Source organism: Mastigoproctus giganteus, chromosome 4 (assembly GCF_048544385.1).
Source record: "Mastigoproctus giganteus isolate SK-2022 chromosome 4, ASM4854438v1, whole genome shotgun sequence".
NCBI lineage: Eukaryota > Metazoa > Arthropoda > Arachnida > Uropygi > Thelyphonidae > Mastigoproctus > Mastigoproctus giganteus.
Window position 1 is genome coordinate 44,030,672 of NC_143578.1, and position 22,026 is coordinate 44,052,697.

At 38.3% G+C, this 22,026-nt stretch overlaps 1 protein-coding gene across 1 annotated transcript in view; it reads left to right on the forward strand.

The window, feature by feature from the left end:
• LOC150086678 (MAM and LDL-receptor class A domain-containing protein 1-like) overlaps nt 1-22,026 on the forward strand; it is a gene marked incomplete at its 5' end in the record, with an annotated part of 129,091 nt that overhangs the window by 27,835 nt on the left and 79,230 nt on the right. Inside the window, 5 exons of the mRNA XM_090372222.1 lie at nt 1,602-1,742; nt 3,665-3,748; nt 19,040-19,227; nt 21,229-21,313; nt 21,415-21,444. Of these exons, the coding sequence (XP_090228348.1) occupies nt 1,602-1,742; nt 3,665-3,748; nt 19,040-19,227; nt 21,229-21,313; nt 21,415-21,444 (528 nt within the window). The remainder of the gene's footprint in view (nt 1-1,601; nt 1,743-3,664; nt 3,749-19,039; nt 19,228-21,228; nt 21,314-21,414; nt 21,445-22,026) is intronic.

A 22,026-nucleotide genomic window follows, 5' to 3' on the forward strand; every position in this document is an offset into this window, starting at 1 on the left:
AATTTTCAAGCCTATGTTTTGTTCACGGATGAGGCTTATTCCACTCGGGAAGGCTTATTCAATCAGCACAATGCTCATGTGCGGGCTCACGACAACCCACACGGTGTGCGCCCCCATGCTTCACAACATCGCTTCGCAATAAATGTGTGGGCAGTTATGGTAGGTGACGGCTTAGTCGGCCCATACCTGTTACCATCCCGCATGAACTCCGCTAAATATCGGATCATTCTTGAACAAGTTCTACCAGGGTTACTTGACGATGTTCCAGCAAATGTGAGACGCAACATGTGGTTTCAACATGACGGGGTGCCTGCCCATTATGGAAGATGTGTTCGTGACCATTTGAACAGGCGTTTTGGGCGTCGATGGATTGGCCTTGTTACACCCGTTGCCTGGCCCCCACGCTCACCTGATTTATCGAGCCTTGATTTCTTTCTGTGGGGGTCCCTCAAATCTATCGTGTATGAATCGCCTGTGGAGATGGAACTGGATCTCGTGGCGAGACTCGTCTGCGCTGCTGCTACTATCAAAGAAACTCCAGGTGTGTTCGACCGTGTCCTCTAATCCATGCTGCGTCGGTGTCACGCATGCATCGCGTCTCATGGTGGAACGTTCGAGCATCTGTTGTAACATCATGAAATGCATCCATCTCGTACTCCATTGTTAATATTATGTCAAATAAATGTTTGCCACTAATTACTGTCTTGTGTCATTTCTGCTTCTTGTGCCTCTGCTACTACTTTCCCGTGACGTTTCCGGTTATGGGTTCCTATGCGATTCGCATTCCTTTAGATGTTACCTACCTCCCCTAAACGTTTGTACCAATATTTTTGAGACACCCTGTAGAGATGTTTCGGCCAACATGAACATAAATTGGTAGAAAATAGGTGGTTAGGTGGTTCTTTAAAGGTTAAAGGAGGCTATAACCCATATTAAAATACAATTTCTAAACTATTACTGTCTTACTTTCTTCTTCGTGTCCCAACAGTTTTGTTAATAAAGTGTTTTGAAATTTAGTTTATGAGACACTGATCATACAGGTTATTAGCCTGCCTTCAAATTTACATTCACTATTGTAATATTAGTACAACTTAGAGTAGGTTTAACGTACAATAGACAATGGTTAGCGTCGGACTTGGAGGTCCTTCATTAGCTATGCCATTAGTAGTACAGTATATTATAATAATAGTAGCTTATAGAGTGCCCTACTCGGGAGAGCTTATAGATTGCACTGCATCAGTGAGCCATTAGATTAGAACAATATGGAGTATCAACAGGCTAGGGATTATGGATTATGAAAAGAGAATGTGCCAGTTCTAAGACGCGCCACTGAACATTTGCAAATTTGTCATATAGCATGCAGGATGGTTGGCCTTTGATCATCAGCAAGTTTCTATGGCAATGATACCTTGACAATATCCAAAGATAACGTATATATCTTTCATTAACCATTTTTAAAGTTTGCTCATCGTTGATTTAATCTCTCTCTCTCTCTCTCTCTCTCTCTCTCTCTCTCTCTCTCTCTCTCATATTTATTGTCTTTCTGTAGTTTTATCTCTAGTTTCTCCTTCTGTGCTTATATTTCTTTCTGTCACTTCCAGGTCACTGTAACTTTGAAGGAGGATTCTGTGGCTGGAAGAATGCAGACGACGATGATCTAAGTTGGGAACGTGGACGGGGAAGTCAAAGTTTCCTGACGGGACCACCACGTGACTTCGGCAGAGGAAAAGCCGGACAGTCAGGTGAGTTGAATTCAAACGTGAGATCTACTGAATAATCTGTCTGTTATTTATTCCTCATCCGTGCCATAAGCGTTGCTTATAATATTTTTTTCTGAATGTCTTTCTTAGGAAACCTAGGCTATGGAAAGTTAAGGAACTTTTTTACGCTATTTGAAATTGCGTGTGTGCTCTGCTCGGTTTGCCTGTTTGCTGGACGAAAAACAAGAGTTTCTTGGCGTCATGGACATAATTCGAACTTTAGCCTTTACTCACCAGTATGTGGTGATTATAACCACTGTGCTACCTGCTCGAATTCAAGCAGACAGGAACGTGTAATTGCAGAAAAGATGAAGTCCTCCCGCAGGCAACAACATAGAAAGGAGATCAATATCTATCATTAACAGCTGTACGCAAAATAAGAAAAATATATGCACATCAAGTTTGCACTGGAGCTCTCATCAGCCTCTGCTCATACTGTATGAAGGTATACAGGGTCTGGTAGAATTAAATGAAGGAGAAAGGAGATTCTATGCTAGGAAACCAGGAATCTGTGTTCCTCTAACATATTCCGCAAGGGACTCGCTCATCGTGGAATTGAGCACCACGATTGGGACAGTGAACAGTTGAGTCGACATCTGTTTTCTGATCAGTCAAGATCCATTCTGAAATTCTCGACGGCCTTATTTTTATCTGTAGAGAACATCGTGCACGATATCAGCCCCCTAATTTATAGTGAAAAGACAATTTTAGTGGACGAGGAATAAATGTGTGGGAAGGCATCACCATTAATGGCTGCATGCCCTTCCATGTGTTCGAGTGCGGAAACTGCTTCAATTTTGGCGCCATATTTGAAGCTATTCCGGGATATAGTTGCACCTCATTTCCTTTTTATGAACGATGATGTGCATCTCCACAGAATTCAGTTGGTTGATGAATTTATGAAAACCGAAAAGATCCAGAGAATAGACCCGCCTGCCAGATCCTCAGATCTGAACCTATAGAACATGTTTAAGATGATTTTCGGAGGCAAATTGCAAGGATCCACTCTCCCCAAGAACTTGTATGAATTAAATTCTACCCTCAAAGAAGCAATAGGATTTATTGGCGACTGATTCGCTGAGTAATTGTTGGCAGCATGAGGGATCGGTGTAAAGGAGTGAGGTGTGATCGTCGCCATTCCTTTTAATTTTATATGACATTCATGAGTCGATAACTTTATTTTACTGGATGAAAAACGTATAAAACCATGAAAATTTATAATCAGACTGACTAACCCGGCCAATACACAGATATCCCTTCAAGCTATACGGGATTCGAAATGAGGCTTTTTTTTTTTTTTTTCATGCTGTCTGCATAGTTTTATTGAAATGTCGACAGGATGATCAGATATTTATAAGAATATGTGCCCTCGTGGGTAGCACAGTTGGTAAGATCGCTGTCCTCCACACGCCGGATGGAAAACACCTGAGTTCGAATCCCGTCGATGACGGGTAGTATTTTTTTGGGTCTTTTTCACAAGATGGCTGAGTTAGTCGGGAATGGTTTTTCTCCCGGAAACTTGAGTTTTTCGTCCAACAAACAGAAAATCGACCACAGACACACGCAATTTACAGACAATATACACGAAGCGATATGGCCCTAGTTGCTCATGCTCCTAAAACCTTATTATTATACAATAATAACAATAATAATAGCAATCTAAAAATATGTAACTTTCTTTAACTTTTGCACATGACTGTATGTTAGTTCATCCTGTATTTGATACCACCTTTCTAAGAACCACTTAATACATGCAGTGCTTGCAATGTGTCTCGTAGAAAACGTAAATTTGTGTACTTTACCCTTATAGATATTGCGAAACCTTGCACAGCTGAGCATATCCAACTCTTTCGCACGTATAAACAGCGCACCATGGCATACACTAATCTGTTGCTCTATTTCAGGTGGCTATATTTTCATCGATGCTTCCTATCCCAGAAGGCCTGGAGACGTTGCTATACTCATAAGCCCCGTCTTTCCTACTACAGGTAAAACATTTTATACTACTTTCTATTCCCATCATGAGTAACTGAACGATGCAGATGTCTAGAACGCGAGGCCCCAATGGTTAACATTCTCAACTTTCCAATCATTACTTTCCATCGCGGAAAGTACTATAAACCAGCAGAGAGGGACGTTAGGATGCGCAGGAGTTATAAAACAAAATATCAATAGATAATCTCTCGATGTTTAATTACTAATATACTTTTTATTTCACTGCGCATGCTCAGTAAATCGTTTGGTATAATATGGAATGTTATTATGTCGTTTTGTGCTTCTCCATGTGGTATCTATTTATCTTATTTGGTATTTTGTTACATAAGTGGGATGGAAAGTGTTATTTTGTATTCGAGAAGTTAATGATGGAGACATTTTAAGCCGATTTTGTAGGCAGACGAAGTTGTTGCTATTGATAGAAATCTTGTAGAATCGCATTTTCAGCCTCGGAGCTTGATAATAAATCGTGTGCTGGAGTGTGCTACAGAAGTTTCATTAATTAATCTAAGAGAATATTGCACGCATTTAAGTAGCCCCTAAAGCTCATTACAGCCACTGTTTTTTTTCCGTCTTCTTGAGTCGTTAAGTTACAAATCCGATTTTTTATACGTTCCGTTCTTTTGATTTCATAGCAAGCAAAAGATAAAAATGAACATAATTAAACTGATGGGAAAATTTATGATAGAAATTAAAACGTGTCTTTATTTTTAAACGAGTTTGGCTTGAAACATGCGAAAAAGGTTAATTTCTCGTTTGGGTTTCGTTCGTTCGTTCGTGCTTTATCTTTTTTATATCTTTCATTCTTTTTTTTTTGCAGCTTATCAAATTTAAGTACAATAAGAGAAATGATTAATTTCAAAAAACCTGAGGTCAGCATACTTGGGTTATGCACGGCGGTATCGGAATCTTTTGATTCGTAATGAAGAGTCCTAAAACGAATGATTACAAGAATAGTGACTAATGCATTTTCATAATAGTCCCACTAGGAAAGCGAGAAAATTGCAGAGACTTTCTGAGCTGAGTTAACTGATCTCAGATGAAGGAAAAGGCTGGGGAAATCTTCTGTTCTTCCAAGATTTTCCCTGGGGCTTTTTCATCTCACGTCATTAGAACACCACCCTTCCCCCCCACACACAATTTACAAACCCAATGCGCTGATTTCTGGCGTCCTGAGTTGCCTTGGGCCTTGGCGTTAATGCGCTGTAAGAGGCTGCAGCGAAGCTACCGGCTTGTCGTGTAACTGTATGTATTGTGATGCTGAGTAAGTCACCATTGACTGACTGTGTAGCTGAGGTAAAGTGGCCAGGAGACACTGGAGCTTGTCCAGCAAGTTTGCGGACTGGATACATTAAACAGTGCATTGGTATTTAGTTGATAAAGCCATTGTAAGGGCGGTCAAGGACGAACTTCGAAGTGGCAGCTCAAACACAGCTGTTATGCAATTGAATGTGGAACAAGCGAAACAGTTTTGAAGGCGGACAGAAACTTGTAAGTAGGGTGAGTCGAGCCCTTTAGGGACACGACTTGCTAAAAGCACCGATCGATTAATTTATTTAAAAAAATAGAATATGAGGGATGATCAAGAAGTACTGAGAACGAATCTGTGAAAATTAAAACATTATACTTGCTGGGATGGGAGATTAATTTCCTTTAAAGTGGGCTTCATCAATACGTAAGTCGCGTGTTTAGCACAGTGGTTGTAATCAATCCTCCCCACACCAGGTGGAAAAGACCCGAGTTAGAATCACGTCTATGACGCGAGGAACTTTTATGGGCGTTTTTCACTCCTTGGTTGAGTTAGTTAATCTCAGACGTGGATAAAAATGTTTTTTCTTATCCATTCCCCGGAAATTCGGGTTTTTCGTCCAGAAAAATAGGCATATCAACCAGAGAACACACGCAATTTATGGTTCCCGGACTGGTGCAATAAAAAGGACACAAATTGGAGAAACTTAAAAAAGGCTTTAGTTTTATTCAAAATAATCATCACCTCATTTATTACACCATTCTAAAAGTTTCTGAAAAGAGTCAGCAAAGGTGTCCAAAAAGTTAATATTCAGTTAGGCGGTTACGTTTTTTTTTTATGTCTTGAATATCCTAAACTCTTTTTCCTTTGAGGGCAGTTTGCATCTTCAAAAAGAGGAAGAAGTTCGCTGGTGCTAGATCGGAAGAGTAGGATGAATGGTTGATCTGTACAGTGCCATGTTTCGTTAGAAATGTCTTAACGAGTGCAGAATAGGCGATGACAGTGTCGTGCAACAAGAACTAGCTGCCTTTCTCTCGAAATTGCGGGCTCACCCGAGAAATACGTTTCAGTAGCCTTTGCAACATCTGTACGTAGAACGCAGCATTGACTTTTCCCCCTTTAGATTCAGATTCCTTGTGAATTACATCCCGTTTGTCGAAGAACATGATCAGCATCGTCGTGATCCTGTACTTTTTGTAAACGAAACCTTTTGGGCCTTTGTGATGATTTTGAAGTCTACTGAATGCTCTGACGCTTCGTCTCTACGTGGTACTGAAACGTTCAACACTCATCTAGATGTCCATAGTTGGCTTACTTGCTTTTTTTGGGACGAAAAACCGATATGGTGTAAGAAAAACCAGGCGATCTGTCCCTGAGCCTGTCTGATCCGTCTAGTCTAAAATAAACTGATAGTATACACAAACAAACATTAAACGAAAAAAATGAAATAAAAAAAAATTGCTAAGAACTTTACCTAGCAACCAACACTATACGTATCAATATGACTGCCAAAAAGCAGTTTTATTAATTTCAAAAATTAAATCATTAAATAATAGCGTTAAATGTTAAATCAGAAATTAAATCAATAATCAAAAAACACTCTTCATTTATCTCCGTAAAAGTTTGAAAAAATATTAGAATTCCAATCTCCCGTCCTCTCCATTCGGGTCAGTCATGTTAAAAGATTAATAAACCTGTAATAGTCTGTTATACACTGCTCGACAAAATTAACAGAACAAAATGTTTTGCATGAATATTTCATTGTGAACAGTGTCGCCGAAGGCGAATATTTAATACATATAACAGTCATCGTGGCATGCAAAATTCCGAGTATCTAATAGAAATCGATCTACCACCTTATATAGCTGCATATTATGCAAATTATTCATGCCTATAAAAACAATGGTTGCACCACATCACTTCATTCCCAGGTTTTTTTTTTTTTTTTTTGGCTTGCTCAGTGGAATAGCCACATCTCCAGTACTCATGGTGGCAATTCATCGTCGTTTAATGGCAAGACCAAAGCGGATCTAAATTCCAGTGAAGGAAGTACTCATGTGGTATATAATATTTTCATTAGGTTGTGTATTACAAAAGGAGAAAGAATAGTGTTTAATAAATCCTAAGTTTATTTGAATATGGACTTAGTCTCCGATTTACGTCGTTGTGGTTCACATGTTTCGATTTGCGTCATTCTGGTTTACGTGGTTCCGATTTACAGCGTTTCTCACACGGATTTAGAATTGAAGTGGGATGACGGGCTTACTTTTAAAGATCACCTCAAGATGACCAGGCTAAAAACGCTTGCGGCGCCCTGGACAATCCGGCAGGAGTTGGTCGGTCTTAGGCCTCGAGGATTCCTCTTGGAATACATCCGAAAGAATCTGACACCCATACCGCTCTGTGCATCGGTACTCTGGTCAAGGACCTCGTCTACCTAACTAAAGAGATTTCTTGGGTTTGAATATTAGCTCATGAGATGGGCTACCCTTTTACCATCTCTAGGAGCGTGCTCAATGCAAACCTTGTCATGAAACCCTAGGAAACCATCATCAAAGAGAGAGGAACCTGCACAAATTCTATGTCACCAAATGGATTCACCTGACATCTGGATGTGACGACAAACCCTCGGACCTCAGAACGAACTCGGTGCAGTTCAACACCTTGTCCACGATCTTCCCTGCAAAACGTGCAATACCTTAGATTAGTGTTCCCAGCGAATACGTTCGGAATGGGAACTGATGCCTCATATATCTGAAGCTCGAAGCGCCATAGATAGGACACGCTGAAAGAAGTCTATAAACATGAACAATAATCATGTGGAAGGATTTCCCTGCCAAGGCTTCCCTGGATTCACCATTGCGTTTTTTTTTTTTTTTTTTTGTATTTTTAATCTGTTTTGATTTCTTGTAATTCCAGTTAATGTAATCAACTCGAATTTGCATTATGTATGTACACCCTTCTATCCGAACCAGGCTGTTCCGGGGGTGCCCACTGACGTGGAAATAAAATTATGTTAATAATAATAATATAACTGTTTTAATTTTAAAAATGTAAATTCCAATTTTAAAAACTTTATCTTCAAAACAAACCCTCAACAACCGGGCCTAGCTTGTTTGACAACATCCCTGACCATCAGGTTAATATTTTGAAGACCTGTATTTCATTCCAGCAAATTAGGAATTCTTTCTTCCATCCAATAGACCAAGAGGTAACAGCAGCAACATAGACAACATTGCGATATCATGGAAAAAGTTACCCGACCTACAATGAATGCGTGTGGAAGGAAATGTGACGGCAGTGTATTCACGGAGTTCAAGAACTTGCCGGTGTCTCCAAAATTCAGTTACAGATTGTGAAATGAGATTGACTTCGATGAAATAGATATAAATAACTTGGTAGACACACTGGAGTTGCGCTATGCTGAGCTGACCTAATGAGGATCTGATTGAGTTGGAGCGACAAAGTGTAAGAACGCAGGAATAAGAGGAAATGCAACCAGCACCGCAAGTAAAAAGAAAAACGGGTAACTGAGGTCTTCAGTTTGCGAAAGAGATGGCTATTTTCGTTCAACATGAGCCATAGATAGAACGGAGCTGCAAGTTCAGTTGAGGATTTAGGGATTTTTCGCGCTGCTACAACGAACTGTATCAAGAGAAGGAATAAAATTCTGTTCAAACTTCTGTCCTTTGCTTTTAAAATCGAATAATTTTGTATGATACAATATGTATTATCAAATGCTAATCTGTACAATATAATACATACGCGTTATGTTTTTCTGCTTTCTGTTTTAATAATAATATATATTTTTTATTTTTATTTTTAATGAGCAGTTAAGTGAAACGTAAATTAAATTAGGGGTGTCCAAAATTTTACACGTCATTCTTGTTATAGGGTTTTAGGCGCATATGCAAATTAGACCATATTGCGATGTATATAATATGTCTGTGAATTGCGTGCGTTCTGTAGTTTATTTACTCTTTGCTAGACGAAAAACCCAAGCTTCCAGGAGAAAAAATCACGCTACCTTCGCCTAAGACCAGCTAATGCAGCCGCGTTGTGAAAAATACCCATAAAAATTCCTCGCCTCATTGCCGGGATTTGAACTCGGGCATTTTTCACCTGGTGTGGGAGGATGGTGATTATACTGTATCTACCATGAGGGCGAAAGGAAGAGGACCCAGTGATGATCCCTAGGGAACACCTGTAGGAAAAGATAATTTACGCGAATGCAAATCCATTATATGAGATCTACTATGTGCGATCTGATATAATCATATATCGAATCCACGAGTGGCTTACAAATACTAGAACAGTTTTAATTTTAACTGTTTAGGATTGGCTACGTTGAATTCCATAGATAGGTCCATATAAATCACATCAATCCACTTCCCAAATCAATCTTAATAATAGTAAAGTGCCAAGGGGCAACCCCGTTTGTGATTACCTACATGCTATGACGAAAACCATGTTGGTCTTAAGTCACTTTTAAAGTATGGATATATTTTTCTATGCTATTTGTAGAAGAATAAGAAAAATTTACTTCGATATGGTACGTAGAACAGTTCCGTATGACACTCTCCAGAAATGAAAAAGAATATTCGTTTTAATTGTTCATCTCTCCAGAAATGAAAAAGAATATTCGTTTTAATTGTTCATCTCTCCAGAAATGAAAAAGAATATTCGTATTAATTTCTGGAAAGTGTCATACGGAAGTGTTCTACGTACCATATTGAGGTAAATTTCTGTTATTCTTCTACAAATATTGAAATACAACGTAGAACGTATTGAGCATTGTAGCTCTGTTTTATACTATCAATTTTCTATGCTATAAATTCGCATTATAGGTCGATAATAATTAGCTGTAAGTTTATAGCTTTTATTGTACATATTTATAGGCTTATTTTTAGAACAGCTCGGATAAATAGTGGAATGTTGTCTGGTGCTCTAGCGTACTCATCGCACATTCTTGGTCTCCTGATCCTGCTGGAAGGCATTGTGATCACCAAAATATATCTGAACATCATTGCAGATCAGGTATGCCCGACAATGTTGCGTGTGTGCCCTTATGGACAGTGGTAATATCAAGACGACAATGCAGCGAGCCTGTAACCAACCACTGCGCCAAATGCGTGAAAGAGTGGTTTGAGAAAGACTTCAAGCATCTGTCCTGACCAGCTCAATCCACAAATCTCAATCTCATTGAGCTGAACTGAGAAGGTGTGCTTTGATTACGTATCTCCACGAATTGAGGACAACTTTGTTACATCAATAGTCGAATGTTCCTCGCATCACTTTACAACGCCCTGTTGACTCCATTCCCAGTCATGTCGCGGCAGTGATTCTGATTAACGGTGACTCAACACGCTCTGACTTTTCTGAAAACTGTATTCGAAGAAGCTAACGTTATTGAAAAACAAAATCATTTCTTATCGCAATCACTGTAAATAGAATTAATCATAATTAAAAGTTAGCAAACAACCGTTTTTTTTTCGGGGATAACAAAAATGATGGGCACATACCAGAAGAGTTAAAAAATAGATCTTGAAAGGTCTTCGATAAAATTACTTCGGAGACTTGTCTCTCGTGTTATTATACAAAATAATCCGTTACCATGACGACCGACTTTATTATAACGCAACATATCGATTACCAAACCAACCTGTGCAAAATATAATTGGTTTTAGTTTTTTTGTGATAGCGTATCAAAAATTTAGTGAAACACTTAGAAAGTAGTCTTAACTTACAGCGACTTGTCGCATGAGGTCATAGACCTGCCGTGTTGCACAGTCAACTTAAGTTCAAAAGAGCGGTGATGTGAAACCTTGCCTAGAGATATTTTAATATCGGGAATGTTATGCATGCAACATGTGAAATTTAATGTTTCTCAATAGTTAAGCAATCGCATGGTTGGAATATTTGTTGGAGCTATTTGTGTATAATTGCGGTATGCGCTACAGATGATTACGTAAGCTGGATAGTAATTAGCAGTTATTCTGTTGCAGGCACTACTGTTCCACTATTTTTTATTTTGTTGCTGCGTTTCTGTTTATTCCATTGTAGCTAATTTCCGTATATTCGGTTGTTGCTAATTTCTGTTTATTCAGTTGCTACTAATTTCGGTTTATTCAATTTTTTCTAGTTTCGTTTATACAGATTCTAATTTCTGTTTATTCAGTCGTTGCTAATTCCTTTTTGTTCATCTGTTGTTGCTAATTTCAGTTTATTTAGTTGGTTCTAATTTCGTTTATTCGGTTGTTTGTAATTCCTGTTTTTTTTAATCTGTTGTTGCTAATTTCTGTTTATTCAAATGTTGCTATTTCAATTTATTCAAATGTTGCTAATTTCTATTTATACAAATTTACTAATTTGTGTAATTACATTGGTGTCAATTTTTATTTATTAGATTTTTGCTAATTTAACCGTTTCGGTTTTATTCAGTAGTTTATAGTTTCGTTTATTCAGTTGTTACTAATTCCTATTTGCTAATCTGTTGGTGCTAATTTCTGTTTATTAAATCATTGCTAATTTTTATTAAATTGTTGCTATTTCGATTTATTCAGTTGTTTCCTATTTGTTAATCTGTTGTTGCTAATTCCTATTTGTTAATCTGTTGTTGCTAATTCCTATTTGTTAATATGTTGTTGCTAATTCCTATTTGTTAATCTGTTGTTGCTAATTCCTATTTGTTAATCTGTTGTTGCTAATTCCTATTTGTTAATCTGTTGTTGCTAATTCCTATTTGTTAATCTGTTGTTGCTAATTTATGTAGTTGTTGCTAATTTATGTTTATGTAGTTGTTGCTAATTTATGTTTATTCAATTGTTGCTAATTTATGTTTATTCAATTGTTGCTAATTTATGTTTATTCAATTGTTGCTAATTTGGTGTATTCAATTGTTGCTAATTTGGTGTATTCAATTGTTGCTAATTTGGTGTATTCAATTGTTGCTAATTTGGTGTATTCAATTGTTGCTAATTTGGTGTATTCAATTGTTGCTAATTTGGTGTATTCAATTGTTGCTAATTTGGTGTATTCAATTGTTGCTAATTTGGTGTATTCAATTGTTGCTAATTTCTTCTTCTTCTTCTTTAATGCTGCCGAATGGCGTTTGCGACTTCGTTTTGATATTGTTCTCTGTCTAGCGCTGCGTGTAGAATTTGTGCTGTTGTCATGTGAAGCCAGGTGTTGATGTTATCTAGCCATGCCATTTTCGGTCTGCCTGGGCGTTTCTTGCCTTCGATCTTTCCCTCCAGGATGAGTGGTAGTAGGTGATATTTTTGTTGGTTCCTAGCGATGTGACCTAGGTATTTGCATTTCCTGCTGATGATGGTTTTGAGCAGGTCCCGTTCCGTGTGCATGTCCTGCAGGACCTGTGCGTTGGTTATCTTGGCTGTCCACGGAATTTTCAGCATTCTTCGGTAGAGCCACATTTCGAAGGCCTGGAGCTTTTTTGTAGTGGCTGATATTAGAGTCCAGGTTTCTACACCGTAGAGCAGTATTGGCCAGATGTAGCATTTCAATGTGCGTAATTTGAGCATGATGTTCAAGCTTCTGTCGGTGAGGAGGGTTCTCCGCTTGGTGAATGCCTGCCTGGCTTGTTCAATTCTGCTTTTGATTTCGGCCTCATGGTTCAGCTGGTCATCAATGAGTACTCCGAGATACTTGAAGCGGTGTATTTGCTCTAATTTTTCGTTGTTTAGTTTGATCGTGATTTTGCTTGCAGTCCTGCTGACCTTCATCACCTTTGTTTTCTTTTTGTTGATTCGTAGCCCCCATGCTTGGCTTTCTATGTCCACTTCGTTCAAGATGGTCTGTAAATCTTGTTCTGAATCCGCTATTAGTGCTGTGTCATCGGCATATCTTAAGTTATTGATGTAGTGTCCGTTAACTTTTATGCCGATGTTCTTGTCAGCCAGTGTTTGGTCGAAGATCATTTCCGAATAGATGTTAAAAAGAATGGGAGATAATGGACAGCCTTGCCGGACGCCTTTTTTTATTGGAATTGGGTCTGTCAGATCGTTGTCATAGCTAAGCCGGGCTGTTTGATTCCAGTAGAGAGTTGTAATAAAGTTGATATCATTGTTTTCAAGCCCAAGTTTTCTCAGTCGGTCAATTAGGCGGTCGTGGTCTACTGAATCGAAGGCTTTCTCGTAGTCAATAAAACATATATACACGTCTTTTTGATGTTCATAGCACCTTTGTAGCAATATTTGTAAACAGAAAATTGCTTCTCTGGTGCCTAGTCCCCTGCAGAATCCGAACTGTGTGTTTCCTAGTGCACTTTCGCACTTACATCTTATCCTTTGCTGAATCACCTTGAGGAAGACTTTTAGCACCTGGCTCATTAGACTGATCAGCCTGAAGTCTTCGCATTTCCGGCTGGTAGCCTTTTTTGGTAGGGCCACAAAGATGGATTGGAGCCATTCGGATGGAATGTCGTTGTTGTTGTAGATTTGATTGAACCATTTCGTTAGTTGTTGGATGTTGCTGTAGTCTAGTTGTTTCAGCAGTTCCACATGAATCTGATCAGGTCCACAGGCCTTGCCTGGCTTTGTTATTCGGATGGCATGTTCCACTTCAGATGTTAATATGTGGAGATTGTCTTCCTGTGTTTGTTGTTGCGTTTCTGCCGGTTTTCTATTGCTAATTTGGTTTATTCAATTGTTGCTAATTCGGTTTATTCAATTGTTGCTAATTCGGTTTATTCAATTGTTGCTAATTCGGTTTATTCAATTGTTGCTAATTTGGTTTATTCAATTGTTGCTAATTTGGTTTATTCAATTGTTGCTAATTTGATTTATTCAATTGTTGCTAATTTGATTTATTCAATTGTTGCTAATTTGGTTTATTCAATTGTTGCTAATTTGGTTTATTCAGTTTCTAATTTCTGGTTATTTTTTGTTGCTGATTTGGTTTATTTAGTTATTGCTAATTTCTGTTTGTTAATCTGTTGTTGCTGATGTCTGTTTATTAAATGATTGCTAATTTCGATTTATTCAGTTGTTTTCAATTTCTGTTTATTCAGTTGTTACTAATTCCTGTTTGTTAATATGTTTCTCATTTCAATTTATTCGGTTGTTGCCCATTCCAGTTTATTCGGTTGTTGCCCATTCCAGTTTATTCGGTTGTTGCCCATTCCAGTTTATTCGGTTGTTGCCCATTCCAGTTTATTCGGTTGTTGCCCATTCCAGTTTATTCGGTTGTTGCCCATTCCAGTTTATTCGGTTGTTGCCCATTCCAGTTTATTCAATTGTTGCCCATTCCAGTTTATTCAATTGTTTCTAATTTAGTTTTTGCTAATTCCACTTTGTTAATTTGTTGTTGCCAGTGTCTGTTTATTTATTGTTGCTAATTTCTATTTACTCAGTTGTTTCTAGTTGCTGTTTTTCTGTAGTGATATTTTAAAAATGAATCATAAATTCAGTTATTCTAAGGAGGCTTTTCTTTTATGCATAGTAATTCCCGTATAATTTCAGCACATCTTAAAAAAATAGAATGCATCTCACAAGTAGCTACTCTCTAGGGAAATGCAAGGAAAAATAAAAAAATAATAAAAAATATATTAATCTGCAGGAAATAATGAATGGGAAATAATTATGAAATGAAAGCACTTCAAAAGGGCGTCTATATCGAGCGCTATGGGACAGTTTTCCTCTTGTTAAGGGATGGATGCCTCTATAGAAAATATTTAAAATTTTACAAAATCGGGATGTAATATTAAAAATGTTCGTTAATTAAAATTAACAATTCATTTACAATATGAAATTTATTACTTTATATTTCTAATGTAATTGCACCTTCTCTTCAAGCCTACGGAAATTGCTCTGGAGGTTCCCACGACTTTGGAGCCGTGGAGAAAATGAGTCACCTGGATTTGCCTGCTAAATCCGGCCTTCAATCTAATCTAACACGGGAAGTTAGAGGCATAAAGCTACTGACGGAAGGATTTTAATGAAAACCACTAACATCAGATATATTTCAAAAATGGACACTGCAAGGATTGTAAGGAAAAATTACTGTTGCCCCTGAAGACATAAAAGTTGCTCTTCAATGGTTGCATTTTTGCACCAACTTTGGCCATTCATTTCTCCTGCTTACTAACCAGAGATTCTTCTCTTTGTGGTTTATCATCCATAATTTTGCAGCTCCTCTGTAATTCATTTCAACCTTTGAAGATCTAATAGTTGTAAATCAGTCACCGTGCATTCATCCAATATTTGGGAATAAAGGGACTAATGCCAAAGGCAATTCATCAATTCATGAGGATATGGTCACAACACTGGGCGAGGATGTCCTTTCTATTCCATGGTTAAGAAATGGACAGCAGAATTTAAAGGAGGGAGGAGCCTGGAAGATGACCCACGATGTGGAAGAGCTGCAACATTCATCACTCCAGAAGTTGTTGAGAGTGTGCGTGACCGGTGAGTAATAGTTAGTGCATTGTCAGCATCTTGTGCATCTCATCTGAGCGTCTGTAAAACAAAATCACAAAGGTTCTCACTATGAAAAATGTGTCATCACGATGGATCCCAATTTTATTGAAAACAGGTCAAAAACACACGAGTTGTCAAATCAAGTGAACATTTTCAAGCAGATCCAGCAAATTTTCTTGCAAGGTTTGTGACCATCACTTTCAGCAAGAGCTCTTCTCCCCTCCAAAGAAAGCCAACGCGATTCCTTTTGCTAGCAAGATGATGGCATCGTTTTTTTGAGATACTGATGGAGTGTTGGTTGTGGATTACCTTAGAAAGACCAGACAATCACAGGGACATATTATGCAGACCTAGTGAAATCTTGGACCATTCCCCATATTCACCAGATCTAGCACCATCAGACCTTTTCACCTTCCTAATTTGAAAAAATACCTGACTGGCATCCATTTTTTCTACCCACAGTGACGTTATTTCTGCAGTGTACGCATTCCTACAGGCCCAAGAGAAAACTTTCTTCGAAGCTGGAATCAGCGCATCGCAGTATCGGTGGCTGTGTTCTAAAGCGCTCCCCCGTACTGTACTCTAGAATTTGATCACGGCTACAGTGGCCATTATATTTCCATGGTTCAAATAGAATTTATCTCGATATCGTGGATGGGTTATTCATCTAATGATTCAGGCTTCTTACCATCTGATTTTGAAAGGCACATAAACGCTGCTGTAGGAGGAGGTGATGTCCAAATTACTGATGCATAAAGAATATCTTGTTTAACAGACATTAAGATATACTGAACAAAAGTTTTTGCCTCAAGGCATTAAAGGCATTGAGTAAAATTTATTCTTCACATCACATAAGCGATGTTGAAAGGTAAAGTTTTTATCCCAAGTTATATCCAGGTCTTTGTGCATATTTACCTTTCGAATTTGATTTGCGCCATATCGAGAAAGAGAACGTCGTTTTTGGCACATTTCTCTCAAAAGCTGAGCTGTCTTGATTTTCCTTTATAAATAAAAGTATCTTCATTCATTGTCGCCATTTTCTCTTTGTTATTCCGTTTCTAATTTCCATTTATTCTATTATTGATATTTTCTGTTTATTACTCAGTGCCATTATTATTGTTTTGACTATTTGACTATTCATATACAACGAGACTTCGGTTATCCGAATATCGACCAGTTCGGATAATCGAGTTTGGTTTTGGTCTTTTTTTTTTTTTTTTTTTTTTGTTAAATAACCAACCAGAGTTGTCGATTTTAACTCTGATTATTTAAACCAACACAATAAGAAGATTCGGTAAATTGTGGTATAACGGCAGAAAATGCAAACTGTACACTGAAAAATAATATCATTGGAAATAGAAAGAAAAGCCCAGTTAGATATAAATCTTTGGGGGGGAAACAAGTCGAAAATATATGAGTCAAAATATACGCAGTATCTATACGAAAACGTGGAAAAGTAAAGCGGAATTGTTTCTGGAATGACGTTATTTTTAAAACCAGCGTGTGAAGGAAGAAATGTAGTGTCAGCAATCGTGACTACAATCCATGAATCAGCACTGTTACAAGGAAATACCGAAAGAAACAACGAATATGACATGTTTAAAGGTGATAGAATAAATCCTTTTAGTCCTGCCCCTCTCCAAGTGTCTCGGAGATAAACTTTTGAATTTTGCAGAAGAATTTTTGGTGACAGAAAGGCTTAAGGTAGATCGTGGGATACTACAATTGTCTACAAGGCATCACCTTAGAAATAATACTTTCTGCTGGATCCTCGATAGTGTTGGCCGCTTAGCAAGCGAAACCTTTGTCACATTGGCCTTCTTCCGTCTGTCCGGATATTACATTATCTTTGTCAACATCCTCAGTTTCATATTAGAGGCTTTCGAAATTCGCTCATTCATTGAACAACATTGCACTTTGAATACAATTTTATAAAGTCCATAAACAATATCTTATATTGTAGAGAATGTACATAAAAATCAGTTAAAACGTGAATTTTTATATAAAATTCTGTTCACAATGTACGCTGCTTGTGGAAGATTGCCTGTTAAAATTTGCATGAATAACTGTGGCATATATGGACGTAAACGATTAGCACGTCAAGCTGATGGGCGCAATAGAACCTGTTCTTGCGAGTAGCACAATGGTTATAATTGCCATTGTTCCACACTAGATGGGAAAAGCCTGAGTTCGAGTCCTATTAAAACGCGAGGAATTTTTATGGGCTTTTTTCTCACCATTACTGAGTTAGTTGGTCTCAGGTAAGGGTTGTATGGTTTTTGCGCCCTAAACTTAGTTTACGTCTAGCAGTCAGAAAATCGACCGAAGAATACACGCAATAACAGATAACATACTGATGCTTCATAACCTTAATTGCTATTGTTTTTATTGGGTTTCAGGAGGATCCGCGACTAAGGCCATGTTGCTCCGTTTATATTGTCTGTAAATTGCGCGATTCTGAGGTCGATTTTCTGTTTGCAGGACGAAAAATCCGAGTTTCCTGAAGAAAAAATCACGTTACCCTCGTCTCAGACTGACTAACTCAGCCACATTGTGAAAAAAGACCCATAAAAATTCCTTCCGTCATCGACTTGATTCGAACTCAGGTCTTTTCCACCCGGTCTGGGAAAGACGACGATCCTACCATCTGTGCTACCCACGAGGGCCTTAGTATGTCTGTTACTGCCCTGACATATGAATCTGAAGGTACTATAAAAAGATGTGTAAACGTTAGCAGGCAATCAAACCGGTGAGCGAATGACCATCAAAGAGCATGCAGTGCCTTTAATACGCGTAAAGGCGACGTTATGTACCACTGGCGGACTTCGAAAGGGATCGGATCGTTGGGTTGACAGAAGCTGGATGGTCAACATGACAAATCGTACGTGTGGATCGTGATGCCTGAATAGTTTAATATTGTTAGCAAGAATTAGCACAGAAAGGTATTTGGACACATTTGCAGTGCTTTGGTAACATCAGAAGAACATTAAAACAGGAAGATCGACTGATTTGCCGACTGGAGTATAGAAAGGACAGAAGCACTGGTCTTAGAACAGTTTCAGCGTAATTTCTTGCGGTTAGCGGGCCATCAATAACGACCACAAACTGATTCGTCACTAAAGACGACATGATATCATTCTTGTCCCTCAAACAACTCAACGTATGCGTATTAAAGGCGTTGCATACCACTTAGACGGTCATTCGCTCACCATTTTGTTTGCTTTCTAATGTTTACACACGTTTTCATTGCACCCTCAGGTCCTTACATCAGAACGGTAAGATGCACGTTATTGAAGGTTCTAATGCGCCGGTCAATTTCGAATGCTAATCGTTTATGTCCATATACTTCACAGTCATGCATGCACATTTTCAGTAATAATTTCGTCCATGCTTTCAAGGTCTAAATTTCACTGACGAGTGTATTTTATTATTTTTACTTCCAGAGGTTATCCGTATTCTCTAAGAACAAAAGTCCCACCCAGTTAGCCACATAACCCAAATGTTTGATTCTTTGATCATAATTAATATTTCGATCGAATACTTTTATGCAGTAAAATGTGAGTTGAACCTTACCACTATTTTTGTTATTTTTTAATTAGGTGACAACAATCCACTGTGTATGAACTTCGCTACCCATATGTTCGGCAATGGAATTGGAAGCTTGCAGGTGATTCTAGAAAGTAAGACCGACCCACCGGAGAAGATAGTTGTCTGGGAAATAAGTGGAGAATATGGTAACATTTGGAACGTGGCGCAGGTACCAATTTCATCCAGGAATCCTTTCCAGGTACGCATCCATGCGTGTAATGACTTTCCTCACCTTGTTCGATTCGCTCTTTCTGTCTTTGTGCCGTTTGTTTCTGTCTCTGCCTCTATTTCGTTCGCTATGTTTATCTATATAGCGTTTACTGGTTTTTTTTTATGTCAATACTCAACGTCTTTTTCCTTTTTATCTCTATTTGCTTTACTTTGTCGTTATACACTATCCTCTCAAAAGTATCTGAATACCAGTGATATTGAAAACAACCCTACCGGAATTATTTTCTTTCAGGTTGTTTAAAATTTGCGCTCATCTAACTATAAATTGCTTTTATTCTATGAAGGCGTTTGTTTTGCTGGATGAAGAACCCAATTTTCTAAGATAAACATCCATGCAAGAGACTGATTAACCCCGGCTGGGGACAGGACTTGAAACCTACCCCTTATCTACACGTTTTGAGATAGCAGTGACACTGTCCGTGGAAAAATTTCGAAAATTTCATGATGTCAACTGCAGTTTTGACACCATTTTTTTCCTTTACTAGTGCATAACGGAATGGATGGTTTTCGTTGCTATTGCTATGGTCCCATTCCAAACTACTAAAAGCTGTCCCATACCACAATGCTTGCTCTTCTAAACTTATTGTTTGGACAATATGCTCCGGTAGACTAGTGTTCTTTGGACGTTCTCCAAATTCAAACTCGACTATCGGATCTGAACATTGAGTTGCGCTCATCAGCCCATCTGATATCCTTCCATTGTTCCAGAGTCCACAAACCAAACCGTAACAACCAGTCTGAGCAACTACCAAGGAGATTGACCGCATTTACGGACAGTCTTGTTAATATCTGTTGCTGCTATGTCAGATTTAGTAGGGATATTTTTGGCGACATTTCAACTAACATGTTCGTGATTCGCCCATTTCTAATCTCTAATTTTCATGGCCTACTGGATATTTCTTTGAATTTTATCACTTTGTGTCCTCCAGCTCTTCCAAATATCATCTACCGTGAACTTCGATAAACGATGTGTTGCAAAATGTGCTGAAAAATTACTGGCATCTGACCATTAAACTTCCTTTCTTTTCTACTCCCAGTTGTATCATCCGTTTTTCATCCAGGAAACAGAGAAACCGGCAACTGGATATACACGCAGTTTAGACACAGTTTCATCCTCGTGGCCTTAGTTTCCTATGATTAATTAAAAAAAAAAAGCACCCACAAATATGAGGATGATCTTCGGATCCACTTGATGAAGCTCCAAATGCTGGAGATCTGAAACATATCGGTTGGAACAAATCTGGTTAAGCCAAAGTCGGCATTCACTTGAACGCGAATTACAGAGATGCTGTTGACGAAATTAATCGAATCGTATGGGGCAGAGCATTGTCCTTCTAGAATAAATGGTTATGTTACTGTTAGACAAGTGGCAAAAGGACAGATTTTGTTATAGTTTCGCGTAACGTCAGCCTATGAGTTACCTTGTGCAAACGCTAGTGATAAAAGACGATCATTCTTAATCATTCTTGGTGTTTAAACCAAAACCTTGACTTGTTACTAAACATAACCCTTGTTATTCTTCATTCCAGCTGTATCTACCTCTGCACCACTGAAGTCGCTGGACACATTATGATGCGGTGAAATACATCGACTCAATGCCCAACACCACTGCACTCCTATCTCTGCCAGTCGTCTACTAATGGTACTCTCGATGCAACAAAGATGAATTACCGTCCTCTCTAATCCATCTTAGAGCGCTAAATCTGTCAGCCATAACTTGTTGACGAATTATCCGACCGTGGTTCTGACCATCTTAAAAGTCTTTCCAACAAATCTCGCCAGTATTCAGTCTTCTTCTTTTGAATCTAATAGCAGAATGCCTCAATTAACCACCCTAATGATTCTTTATTGTATTTATTTTCGCTTCAAGTTTACATCCTGTTTGATCATTTGCAAACGTACGTATACCATCACTAATATAAATTCTTTTCCCCACCTCTAAGAAAAATAAATTTTATTTTTTGGATAGCTCCATCTGGTGGCGACAGTAGGCCTTAATTCTCTAGGCAACATCGCTGTGGATAGTATTTCTTTCCGTTCAGACACTTGTCCAGGTAAATACCTCATATTCTACCAGTTCTCTCTCTTTCTTCACAAATATCCTAAACTAATGTGGATGCTAACGGTGAATTTATTTTTATTTTGTATTTTCTAGTTTTCCCTCAGACTTCAGCAGGAAGCTATGGTAAGTGATCTCTGTTATTCTAATGATCATTATGGAAATAGTTCTCTCCTTCATTATCTTTAGAAAGCTCAATTTTGCTTTACACTGTTTTTATCTGTTGTAGTAGGGAGTGAATATGAGAAACGTAGAGTATTTATCTAATTTCCTTTACAGAATTGACTTCCCTTCCGCTGTAGCAATTGTCATAAGATCTGGTTTAGAATTGCATCGGCTTCACTATTAACTAAGTTCCGGTATATTTCATCTTGCTTCCGGTAGCATGCCCGGTCTTGTGCCTTCTCACCTTCCAGTTTTGAAGTATTCAAACTCGCTGAGCAGCCCGTCTTCCGTTTGCTCTTCTCCAGCTTGACTTGACATCCAAGTTGGAGAAGATTAATTGCGACCAAAGATATGCAGTTGGGCAACGAATTGTTACTTGTGTTATAAATTAATTGCATTTCTTGGACACCTGTTTCGTGTTCTTTAATAACAGTTGCTGGTCACTTTATGCTCTAAAAGTTGGAGTAATGTCAAGGACAAGAGATTCTGGTGGCAAAAGTTTTAAAGAAGGTAAGGAAGATGTCCATGATAATGCACGATGTA